The sequence below is a fragment of the Mixophyes fleayi genome, chromosome 5 (genome assembly GCF_038048845.1).
Source record: "Mixophyes fleayi isolate aMixFle1 chromosome 5, aMixFle1.hap1, whole genome shotgun sequence".
Taxonomy (NCBI): Eukaryota; Metazoa; Chordata; class Amphibia; order Anura; family Limnodynastidae; genus Mixophyes; species Mixophyes fleayi.
In genome coordinates, this window is record NC_134406.1 from 204,072,453 (window position 1) to 204,085,509 (window position 13,057).

At 39.7% G+C, this 13,057-nt stretch overlaps 1 protein-coding gene across 1 annotated transcript in view; it reads right to left on the reverse strand.

Moving 5' to 3' along the window:
* RAB31 (RAB31, member RAS oncogene family) overlaps positions 1-12,774 on the reverse strand; it is a 30,251-nt gene extending 17,477 nt beyond the window's left edge. Inside the window, exons 1-3 of the mRNA XM_075213290.1 lie at positions 12,566-12,774; positions 3,065-3,144; positions 2,602-2,683 (exon numbers count right to left, since the gene is read on the reverse strand). Of these exons, the coding sequence (XP_075069391.1) occupies positions 2,602-2,683; positions 3,065-3,144; positions 12,566-12,601 (198 nt within the window). The 5' untranslated portion in view covers positions 12,602-12,774. The remainder of the gene's footprint in view (positions 1-2,601; positions 2,684-3,064; positions 3,145-12,565) is intronic.
* Between the last annotated feature and the right edge of the window lie 283 nt (positions 12,775-13,057).

The following is a 13,057-nucleotide window of genomic DNA, read 5'->3' on the forward strand; positions in this document are numbered from 1 at the left end:
TGTAACTAGGGCTGTGCAATGCTGAAGGGGGCACAGTATATGAATATTTTACGTTCATTTGGATAAAATTGAGGACTAGGGGGTGGCAGTTTTCCTTCTCTCCCCAGGCGCTAAAATTTCAAGTTACTGCTCTGGTGTGGGACCCATATTAAATGCCTTGGGCAGGTATCCGGACGACCAGGTAGTATTGGTGGTGGCTGTAGGAAGTCTATGCAGTCATGTTATTCACTATTGCAACATAACTCATATAAAATGTTATTGTTTAACTTGAACTAAACTTATTTAAATTAAAAAATATATATTTTATTCTTTGTGTACCTGTTAATTATATGGACACTACTGACTGACACTAATAACTCACAAGTGCCCTTCTGCTGCCTTATTATTCACTGACTTGAGTCAGACAGTAGGAGATTTGGAAAAAAGTAGTTCAAGTGGAAGAAGTGTTGTGGCGCTAGTCAGATACAGTGCCCCCCATATCATTATCAACTTCCTTTTTTATACTAAAGATAATTAAAACAGTATTGCTTTACAAACAGGGAATATTGATGAGACACATGTCAAGCATTCGGCTGTTCAGAGAACAACTACACTATAGAAACTGAATATTGAGATATACTGCTGTATTCAAAACCTATTTTAGAAAAACTGGGGAGTCTCCCAGACATTGCGGGAGAGTAGGCATATATGGTTATGGCTCATACAGTTGCACAAAATGTCTAATAAAGCTCACATTCTGTATCCATTTAAATGTAAGCAGTCACATAATGTAAGGGTATAATTTTAGGAATTATGTTTTAGTATCATTTTCCTATTTTTGATTTTGCATGCTTGTGGTTTTGGCTGTTCTTGAGGCACACACAAGACTAAAACTGGACATATGCAGAATTTATGAACTCTGCAAACTTTACATTTTAACTTTTAGAATCCATTTTGTGTATTACACTGTATTTTATGTTTGTGTGTGTAATTTTTATTAAAAACATATTTGATAAGCATTTGCAAAAGCATAGTGTGGAGTTCATTCTCATTTTAAATTCTATAGGATGTCTTGTTTTCAGAAACCAGGGCCGTAATGAGGGCGACCGCCCAGGGTGCCAGGCCGAGGGGGCGCAACACCTGCCCGCTATATGCAGCCCTCAGCGCACTTATCGCAGTGCTGTCATTTTTGAATGACAGGTAGCCGGCACTTCCTGCAGTGTACCTGATGTGCACATGTGATGTCAGGACGCTGCATAGAGGAGCCTGCACAGAGAAAAGAAGCAGGAAGAAGAAGACAACAGAGCAAGAAGAATCAGAAAGAACGAGCAGACACAGCAAGGAGATTGCAGAGCAAGAAGAATCAGGATGCAGAGACAAGAGAAGCAGAGAAGCCTAATGTAAGTATATTGCTGTAAGAGAACTGTAAAAATCGTGGGTGGGGGAGAGGGGGAGAGGGGGGGGCTGTAAAAAAAAAGCAGAAGGGGAGAGGGGGCTGTAAAGAACGGGGGTGCAGAGAGGGGACTGTAAAAAAAAGAGGAGAGGGAACTGTAAAGAACGGGGGAAAGAGGGGGCTGTAAAACAAAAAGGAGTGGAGGGGCTGCAGCTTCTGTCTGTCGGGCGCATGCGCCCTGCCTCGTCCCGTTGCCTAGCAATGGGACGCTACTTTCCACGCGGGATCCCCCGCCTCTGGCTCCTCCAATCATCAGTGAACCTGCCCTATTTAAACCTGGCTCTGGCGCCATTAGGGTGCCAGAGTAACAGGTTCATACCTAGTGTCCTGGTTCTCCTGCTTCCTTGCTCCCTATTGTGCTTCCATTATTCTGCTCTCCATTGTGACCCGGCTTGGCTACCATCCTTATCTGTGTGACCCATATTGTACTGCGACCTTGGCTTGTTGACTACCCTCTCGGATTCTCCCTTGTACCGTATATTCCTGATTGGCTCGACCCGGACCGTCTGACCCTTCTACACTACACCGGCAACTGGCTAGTAGGACAGTGACCTGCGTACCCTGTGCAGCGAAGTCCAAACCTCCTTGCGGGGGTCCCTGGCGAAGACCAGGGGTACGTTACACTCCGCACCTGCTAGTTCAGTAGCGCTAATTCCGGTTAGTGTTCAGTTCCATTATACTCCTCAGAAGGCCTGCGGCCTGACACCATCAAGCTCCACTGTAATTCTCAGTTTTAAAAAAATGTTTCTACATTGCATGCAAGAGATCTCTGGAAGAATTGGTTGCTCTTCATGAGAATACGTTAGGTCTCACCCAATTTCAGGACTCAACTGTACTACTACATTTGGTTAAGCTAAAACACGGCGATTATAGACCAACAATGTGTTTTCTTATACAAATAAAAAGAGAAACATGTAAAGTTCAGTTCATTTTTAAAAAGCATTACATGAATTTGAATTTTGATTGCATTTAATTTTAACTAGGCTTGGTTTTGTCACCAGTTGTGTAAAAGTATATAAGCACAATCCTATTTAGCTTTTAACTTTATTGTAAATGTACATTTTCCAGTTATTTACAATTACAAGTTACTGCATTATATTATAAGAATTACTACGATTCCTAATTTAATAGCACACTTTGCACACACAATATGTAACATAGATACTCACGCGTTCCTGACCAGCAGTATCCCATATTAGAAATTTATGCAGCTCATTCCCACAAGGCACTGTTTTAGTCATAAATGAAGCCCTGAAAAAAAAAACCCAGGGTTAAAAAACTAGCATTACTGATAAGTACCACAAGAGGGCAGTATAATGATGTCCTATATATATATATATATATATATATATATATATATATATATATATATATATATATATATATATATAGTACAGAAATGCATTGTACTGAGAACATACTGAAGGTTATATGTGATCTCTACATATTTCATGTTAATATATTTTTTACTGTAATCAGAAACAAAAAACAACAATTTGTAAAATATATGCATTAACCTGTATACGAAGAGGCAACATTTCAGTATCAGTAGACTTTTATCAACAAATTATATTCCCTTGCATCCTAACATGGTCATCAATGGGAAAATTAATTGTTCTGCAGTTCACTTACCCAATAGTAGGGCTGATATTATGGTCAAAATGGTCCTGGACGAACCGGCAAACTATGCTTGATTTCCCCACCCCTGTGTCCTGCAACAAAACATTGAGAAAGTAAATCAATTTGTATCATTAACAGTGAAACATAGAGAAAAAACAAAAAACAAAACATATATCCATCTTGTCTGCCCTTTTTTGGGTGTGCGGATTTGTTTGTAGGTAACAGTAACCAAATGCTTGTCCCATGCGTTACTGTATGAATCTCCACCACAGTTGCTGGGAGAATATTCCATGGATCTGTCACCATTCTGTAAAATATTCTTCCTTTACCTTGCCGACCTGACTCACAACTTAGTGAATTGGCAGGTGTGGCACTACAATAACCAGCCATTTAAAAAAAACACACTTATTTTCTCCACTGATCACTTCACATGTTTATTGCTTCTTTCTCTGTAACACAGAAATTATTCCCCACTCCAACTGACAGCTTTATAATAGTTTGTTAATTGCTGGTGGTATTTAACACGTTTCACTTACCACCATTGCATCTGTTTGGTTGGATGGTCAGTGACACTTTGGTTGACACCACTTCTAACACTGACACCTGGCAGATGACAGACACAACACATTCTTACTTGAATAAGGGCGCTTTTATTGTACACACCACCAGTAGTCTACAGTACACTCTTGTCAGGATGACACCAGGAGACCCTAGCTCTGGCTAGACATAGAACTCCTGCCTAGTCACCAGCCAACTAGCTTGGCATCAGTCGTGCCGCACAAGGTTTACATACAATCAACCCCTCCCCTTAATCCAATTACCTCATTATGCCCTGTCTTCCATCTGTGTATGTTCAACCTAGGAATATCAATCTACTAGAATGTAATCCTATCTACCACATTATCCTGCAGATTGTCAGTTAAACCTTTCCAAAACCTCATGAAATATGGCAGCCTGCCCCTCTCTTTGCCACAATATATATTTCCTTTATGTTTTCTTATACTCTTTTATATTGTTTTTCTATGTAATCACTTTTTCTGTTTAACTCTTTCTGTACATTTAAACTTCACACTCACTTTTCTTGTATTCCCTCATATCCTTCTACCAATTTCGACCTGCTCCCCTATCTGTCTACTATTGTACCGTCACATCTCCTGATTCATGTTTTTACTGATTATTAGAGCTAATGCACTACTAAATTCACGACTGTAAGTAACATCCTCCACCTTTTCCAAGCCACTACATATCCCTACTGCTGTCTCAGCTATTATCTCACCTTGTCCTCTGTTAATTATGCTCCTAAAATCCTTTTCTAACTACTACCTACTTTTCCAATATGCCATTGTGAAAAAATATCTCTCCCCCACTAACACTACTATTGCTGCACACCACCTACACGCTACTTACTGTGACAGATTATTCAAACCACCTACCTCAGTTCTCTGATAGCAAACTATTTCTAAACTCATGAAATCACCCATCTTAGCCCTAGCTCTGAAAACAAGAAACAAAGCAGATCAACGGACCACACTTACACCACCATACATATCTCCTTCAGAACACAGCCCTGATACAAAACTATGGCAGCCCACTTCAAGTAGTGCTCCATGTCTATGGACAAATAAGTATAACTTTCTTCTAGCTACTAGGTGAAACAACCAGTGTCTGCAGTACACATACATCATCTCACACACCAGCCAAGCACAATAGTGTACTCTCAGAGGTGATGCCTGTCTGAAAAAAGCATGGCTTTGTGATAGGTGGCTGTAATATGGGAAAACCAGTTGCCATTTAGGCTAACTGGTGGTTTGAGGGCATGCCTATTTGGTCCCAATTTTCCAGTCAGGAGAGTTGGCAAATGTGTGAAAGTAAATATATTTGCCATATTGTAGCCATTTTGTATTCATGTTATGCTGTTTCTTAAAAAGTGTTTGTGTAACAAAAGTAATGTCTGACAGTTTACAGACAGGAAACCTCACTTGCCGTTTATGGAATCACCATGTGCAGGTGTAAGGGATCAATCTGGACTAAGGTCATAGATAGTTCAGTGTTTGTGTTTGAGCTGATCATTATTTACATAAACTGTGTATAGAGCTAATAAAACTAATACTGCAAAATAAATTCAATTGTATAATAAAATAAAACGGATTCTGTTGTAAAATTCTCTCTCTGAGACTACTACTTTTTCACGGAAAACTATTAACAAAAGCCAGAATGTCCGGGTTACAAGATGGTTTTTAGCATTGCAATATTTTAAATTCACATTTGAATACAGGCCTGGTACACAACTAGCCAAAGTAGATGCATTGTCTCGTATCTTCTGTTTAGGGGCTACAAGTGTTCCACCCTCTTGGTCAAAACAGGGGAGGCAGATGTATGACAAAAACACTGGAATAGTGTTTCTGGGCAAGTATGTTAGTTCCAGATTTATGACTTACATGTTTTGAAAACCCCAGGGAGATTGTTTTGTGTGGGAATGAGCTTTCCACTAAAAAAAAGCTACTAAGGGTCCCTGTGGTGTAAATGGAGAGAGAAGGATGGGTTCCACTGACAGCAGACTGATTAATGGTTGCAGCTGAAAGGTGTGTTTGAAAGGATGTTAGATCAAACTCAAAGTCTGCTCTGCGTGGGGGAAAGGGATTGCAGAGTCTCTAAAAGAGAAAACCTGATATTAATTTTGAGTAAACTATATGTGTTGGAACGTCTTATGTTTTTGTGTAGTTTGATAGTCAGGAATGACATGTGTTTAATGCCAGTCAGGCAAGGGACCTGAGTCATTAAGGAGAGCAAAAAACAGCCAGTATTTATCTTATTTGCAAAATAATAAAATAAGAGATAATAAAGTAAGTTTGCTCCTGGCCAAACCATGTTACAATGCAAGAGGTGCATTGTAACATGGTTTGTCCAGGAGCAAACTTACTCTTTATTTGCTTTGCTCTCCTTAATGACTCAGGCCCAAGGTGTTTATTTTGAAGTTTTATTTATTTTTCCTACCAGCTGAGGTCAGTTGTACCAAAACCTTGGACATGTGTGACTTCTCTGCTGCTGTACACTATCATCTGCCCCAGGAGATGTCACCTTTTCCCCTAACCTGATTACAAAATAATTATAGTGACTTATATTCATGCAGTTACTGCTTTATCGGATTTAGCTAGGTGGCATTGAATCCGATGTAATGCTCAAAATGTTAAAAAATATAAATATGTACAAAACACAGAAACAATGTCTCAGTTATTGGGCCTAATTACTGAGTTCAGTGTTGTGAGTCTCTGGGCACTGCAACATTTGTATATGGACTTTCACCTTGAAGTGTCCGAAACTCAGGGTCATTGCTGTAACAAAAATTAACCAGTCCTTTGATAAACTCACTGTTTCCTCTCTATCAGTTAGTATAGACCATAACAGTGACTACAAATAAGAGTAGCAAGACCCCTATGTGCTATGTGGGCTCATGGCAGTCAAGAAGAGAATAGACAAAAGATAGAGAGGAACAGGTATAAGAGGGACATTTGGAAGATAAGGAAGGACAGGTATGAGAGGAACAGACAAGAGATAAGGAGGAACATGTATGAAAGGAACAGAAAAGAGATAAGGAGGAACATGTATGAAAGGAACAGACAAGAGATAAGGAGGAACAGACAAGAGATAAGGAGGAACAGACAAGAGATAAGGAGGAACAGGTACAACAGGGGTGGACAAGAGAAAAGGAGGAACAGGTATGAGAGGGACAGACAAGAGATAAGGAGGAACAGGTGTCAGAGGGACAGACAAGAGATATGGAGGAACATTTATGAGATGAACAGACAAGAGATAAGGAGTAACAGGTACAACAGGGGTGGACAAGAGATAAGGAGGAACAGGCATGGGAGGGCCGCCAAGAGGCAGATTTTTGAGAACCTACAGAAAGAAAGATAGCTTATGTGAAGGGTCATGGAAAAAGCAGGTATTATGTTTGTGGTGTTTGTGTGGTGGGTGTTACTAATGGTGGAGGGATGTATAGGGGTCCCAATATATTGCAAGAGACATCAGGGACCAGTAGTTACGCCACTGACAATGAACATGAAACATCAGTGCATATCAGTTGAAACAGTATCCTAGCATGTTAAATAAAACATAATCTCTAAGGGCAAATGGAAAAGTTTTGTATGCAGAAAGAAAAGATGTCCCACAGACATGTTTATCTTTCAGCCCTTATGTTGTAACTTTTGGCTAAATGCCCAAACTCGCAAAGAGCTCTGTCTGCTAAATTGTTTTGTTCTTCAATAGTTGAAGGCTGACAAACAACCAAGAGCCAGAACTTCATAAACAAAATTACTAGGTCATGGAAAGAAATTACAGAAGATACAAATATATCCATAGGACTGCATCCTGCTTTTAAATACATTTAAGCTCAATGCAAAAATACTGTATAAAAAGTATGTCTAAGTTTATATAGTGTCATACAATATGAGCAGCTCCTTATACAAACAAAACCATTTGGAACAGCAAGTGCTAACATTAAATACAATAGGATAAAGGTCTCAGCCCAAAGAGCTTACAATTTGGTGGGATAGTAGGAGACTTACGGCACTATCTGTCTGGCACAACTACTGAACACTTGGATCAGTGGGCAATTTGGCCACATATATGTCTTGTCAAATTTCCCTGATCCAGTTGTTCAGCTGCTGCACAGACCCACCAGATTGCAGTGAAGGCATGTGCTTCTTAATTTCTCAATCCCTGACCCCACACAAGTGTCAATGGGCCTGAGTCATTAAGGAGCGTATCCCGTGAATGCATGCATATCATCAGCACAAAATACACTGGGGATGCTCAGAACCAGACGCAATAGAATGCAGCCACGTCCAAGTCACCTCCAAGTGCAAAGCCAGCAATTTAGGGCAGTGAATGGGGTGGGGAAAGGGCAGATACACGAAGGAAATATACAGTGAGGACGTTCCCGTGCAGCAACGTCCAAGTCAAACTGAGGAGCACATAGAAGTAGGCTGGTTTTCTGACGTATCTCTTGCTCCAACTCGGGGGCTAGTTTAAGCTCTGAACACTTGTGCTGATGGCTGAGTATGTATGTGAAAACGTATGTGTGCTATCAGGAGCAACAGTAAAAAATTATTTGACGTACAGTAGTATTGAAAACATCATTCTTTGGTTGTAAATAATTGTTTGACTGCTGGCCATGCTTCTAGCTTACATTTTAATTTGTGGAAAATGATAGACAATTTGTTTTGAAGATATTGTTTGCCCCTTTCTCCTGTTCCAAACCTTGTATTGACTTTCATCTATCACAGTTATCTCTGGATCTCTTCTTCATTTGCCTAATTCCTTAATTTGACCCATTAATTTTTCATCTACAGGTCTGCTAAAAAAATATGGGCCACTTAGAAACAAGACCAGTTTGGCTAATTCCCTCACTCTCCCCAAAGCCTTCTAAAGCAAAGCTTTCTATTTTATTAAACCACATATGCATATAGTAATGTCTTTATCCTTTGTATGCATACATCATATTCCCTTGACATGGAAAACCTAATCTGAACTCATCAGAAATACCCTGTGCTTATTGGTGCTAGTAGACAAAGCATGTATTTTTTTGCATAACTGCACCTGATCATGTGGGAGGTGCACAGATTTTCATGCCAAGATGGCATGCAGAGGGGGAGTCCCAGAGCATTGTTCTCCACACAAAATTGTTGTTTACACATTCCCCTAGGTCAGGGTTTCCCAAACCCAGTCATCAGGGCTCCTTAACAGTGCAGGTTTTCTATATCTCCTTGCTGGAGCACAGGTATATTCATTACTGACTGACACATTGTAACAGATCCACAGGTGGTAGTAATTATGTCACATGTGATCCGGAAAACCTGCACTGTTGGGGAGCCCTGAGGACTGGGTTTGGGAAACCCTGCCCTAGGTGATGGAAATCAGGTTTTATCTGGTCATTTCAATGGGATGCCTTTTTCACCTTCCAGGTGCACATTATAGAGAAAAGCGTATTTCTGGAGGCACTTACCCCAATACAAACCTCCCAACTGTCCCGAATTTAGGGCTCTATCCTGCCATGTAGACGGTCGGCACCTTTGTCGCAAAGGTCAGTATGCTTGAAGGTATGTCCCATTCACAGCAGTAAATGGGTGCCCCTGACAGTAGAAATGAGTGGGTGTTTTGAGGGGGGGGGGTGGATAAGGTGCAGCCTAACACTTCAGAAGTGCTAGACACGCCCCTGGGGTATGTGATCTCTCAACTGCATGCTGCTGTTGCCATGCCCCCATTGTGCAGAGGCTCAAATTTTACGCTAAGGCACTGGAACTTTCAGCTACACCACTTTGTATGATGCTTAGATCTGTATGGATCACAGGCTCTGATCAACCAGTAGGCTGGTCAAGCTGCAGCCTGGGGCTCTGGGACCTGGGTGATTAAATAGCTGGGTTAGGGTTATGAATGGCTGCTTCTGGTTGATGAAATTGCTGGGGAGGTTGATGAAATTGCTGGTGGAGGAGCATGATCTCTGTATCGTGTGGAGTTCACTTGGATGCTCTCTGTATTGTGTAGTGGTCAAAAGGATGTTCTATGTGGTCTCAGCTATAACTAGAATGCTAAACACTAGTCAGATGGGGCTGGTAGATGTCAGTATTTGATTATACCTCTTTGACAACACATTTTTATATATATAATTGTGTATATATGCTTGTGCTAGGGGGGTAGTTTTATCCCACGAGTGCTGTGTTTAAACTAAAGAGTGTAATCATGTAGAGTTTTCTTAACATTTGACATTCTAATACAATTTTGGCAGATTTTCAAAATAAGACCCCAACTTTCCAGAAGACAGCCAACCGACAACAAAGCTGCAAGAATAAGCAAGGAGCAGAAGGTAGTTAAAGCTGCAAGAACAGGTAAGAGAACATGGCACCATCTGTCTAAACTTCAATGCTGGAGAATAGTCATGAATTATCCATTAATGAGTTGGAGGGTAGGGAACTACTAGTGTATTACCCTAGGGTGGCCGGAAACCCTTAATCGTCCCCTGATGGATCAGCTCGTCTACTTACCTCTTGATTAGTTTTTGTAGTTTCTACATGTATAATAACATTAAGCCTGTGTATTATTATTTTAGTGGTTTGCAACAGTGTGTAGTTAGCTTTGGGTTATGATTAATGTGGACCTGAAAATAATAATAAATCATAGTTTTTAATAGTAAATCATAGCTCTTTCTTCTTTCATTTTATATTTTGTGAAGTAAAGCTAATTCCCAAACATGTAGGTATTCACATTAAAATTACTTATTTATCAGTTATATTCTTATCTGAACTGCACAATGAAGTCAGGTAAAATGCACACGGATATCAGACAGGACTTGTATTTACTCCAGTTTACTGTGTCTTTATAATCATACATTTTCTTTCTTTCTAATGCAAGTAAAGTCTGAAAATATGCAGCATTTAAGAGGCGATTTCCCAGATGGAAATGTTATCTAGGAGAAGAATTTCCAGGAAGCGCATCATTCGCCTGCCTCCTCTGATTGAAACAAGAAGGACGTAGGTTAACAAGTGGAGAGGGGGAGGTGAAGCACACAGGAAACTTGCCTAGCAGTTACACTGTTCATCCCTTAACTCTACTGTTGTTTTTTTTTGCTTGTCCTTAGGCAGCATTAAAATTATTTACATCTGATGTTGCAAAATTTCCTCTTGTGCCTTCCCTCAACATCTCTGTCCAGAAATCAGTGTGTGTCACACCAGATTAATAGCATTGCCACTGAAACACAAACAGGACCTGCTATTTCCTAATTCTTTGTTACCAGAATTGACTAGCTGACTCTGCAAAATTATACACAACTGTGAGGCTATTGGGTTTTTTGTCCATTCATAAAACAAATAGCTTTAAAAATAGAAGAATTTCTATATAATATCAAAGTTTCAAAAAGTAAAATGCTATAGATTTATATAGACAACACACACCACAAACACATATACATAGAGCGACGCATTGAAGTTTGCAGATTCTATAAGGTTCATTTATTAACATGGGGAGAAAATTAGAAATTAGTTTTTACAACGTGGTATAATTTGCATAACTGAAGTCTATAGGTACACATTCTTTGGCCCTGCCCCACTCACTAGCCAATAGCAAAATCTGTTACACAGAACATTCCATATCATAGCAAGCCCTTCCTACGAACAGTATCACCGGTCACCATACTTTTTTTTCTTTCATTCCGTCCATTATTTGTTCTTTCAGGCCTACTGTGCTTATTGTTAAATCTGCTCCTGGTTATAAGACATATCAGCCAAATATTTGCTTGCTCTAGATGGAGCAAAGTTAAATATCTGATTGGTTGCGGTGTGTTACAGCACCTTTGTACTTTTTGTATCACAATATTAAGCATGTCTCCATGTTTCTGTCTCTCTCAGCCAACTCAGCACTCCATTAATTTATAACCAGGTTTGCTTGAACAAAAACTAAAACCAGTAAAGTCTTAACTCTTTCTCTGTTTGCTGATAGCACCAACCTGCATTGTCAGCGCAGCCTGTTTAAAGGCACCTATAGACCAACAGTGGTAATGGGTTAATAATAAAAATAGAATCAGTCGGTGCTCTGGTGCATTCACATGAACATACACATAGATGAATGGCTCGTAAATGAATATTACTCCTGCATCAGTCTAGAAATCAGCATTTTCCCCCAATGCACACAGTGGAAACACAGTTGCATTAAGCTCTCTTTACCTGAAATCTGCAGTGTACTTGATCCTATTGGTGTGATAAACAATAATCATAATGTATCTTTCATTCTTCTCTTCCGATCTCCATTCCCTCTGGCATAAGATTATATATATGACAATGGCTTGGATGCTGACAGCGGTATACACGTCAATGGAGAACTAAAATCACAAGACTACAAAGCACTAACCCCGAAGACCTCGCAGATAGGTAAAGACTGGTTTGGCAATCAAGAGTTCTCTTTTCAAAAATCTGGTTTATGCTTAAAATGATAGCAGATTCACGAGAAAATAATCTTATAACACCTTGAGGACAACTATCTGTAACAACTGTTTGGGCTCAAAGCTTTTAAGCAAAAAAATCCAAGTAATTAACACAGAAAAGCAACAGTACTCTAACATTGTGGTGAATAGATGCCAATAAATGCATGTATGAATAATGTTTGGCAAAGGAAAACAAGGACTTTGTGGTAATATGCTGTATGTCAACAATGAAAAACATACAAAAACAAAATGGAATCTTCTTCTTTAATATCACTTTTTCAACAATGCTTTCTCAGTTTTCTCTTTTGTGTAATATGAAATGCCTTTCCTTTAGCATTCTGGGATATTTAGCCTTGCACTTTATATTAGAATAGGCAGAACAATGCATTAAAATAAGGTCTCGGTCAGTTTGTCACTAGTGGGTTGTAGTTTAAAACAAAGTGTGATGTAATGAGTGAGCGTTTAAATTACCATCGTTATCCCTTTGTCTAACAGATTCTCATCCGCATCCTTCTATCAAAAACAACTTAAACAGCACTCACCCCCAGAAGGCAAACTTTCAGCTCCCGGATAGCCATCCTTTAAAAGGACTTTTGTTTCTCATAACACATCATCAGGAGAAAAGAGATTCAGCACACATACATCTCCCAGGCTCGGCTTGCATGCTCATGTGGATCGCATACAAATAATTTCCTGACTTAACAAAAAGAGAGAGAGCGAGAGAGAGGGAGAGGGAGAGGAAAAAAAAGGAGGTTTTAATTTCTACAAAACAAACGGAAACCAGTCTGGGCTATTTATGGGCAGTCCTGTCACATGGGCTCCAGACAGCTACACATTTGCAGTTTTCGTAATCTCCCAAAAATGCTGCACATTGTACAAAAAAATTTTAGGGATATGCAGTGAGTGTGGAGGATACCTGATGTGTTTAGAGACGCAGGACTAACATTCAGGCTACCAGTGATTATCCCTTGTTAAGACACCTTTCATTTTTCATCCAACTATAAGTTAGAAAATTTAGTATGTGAGAGAGTGGA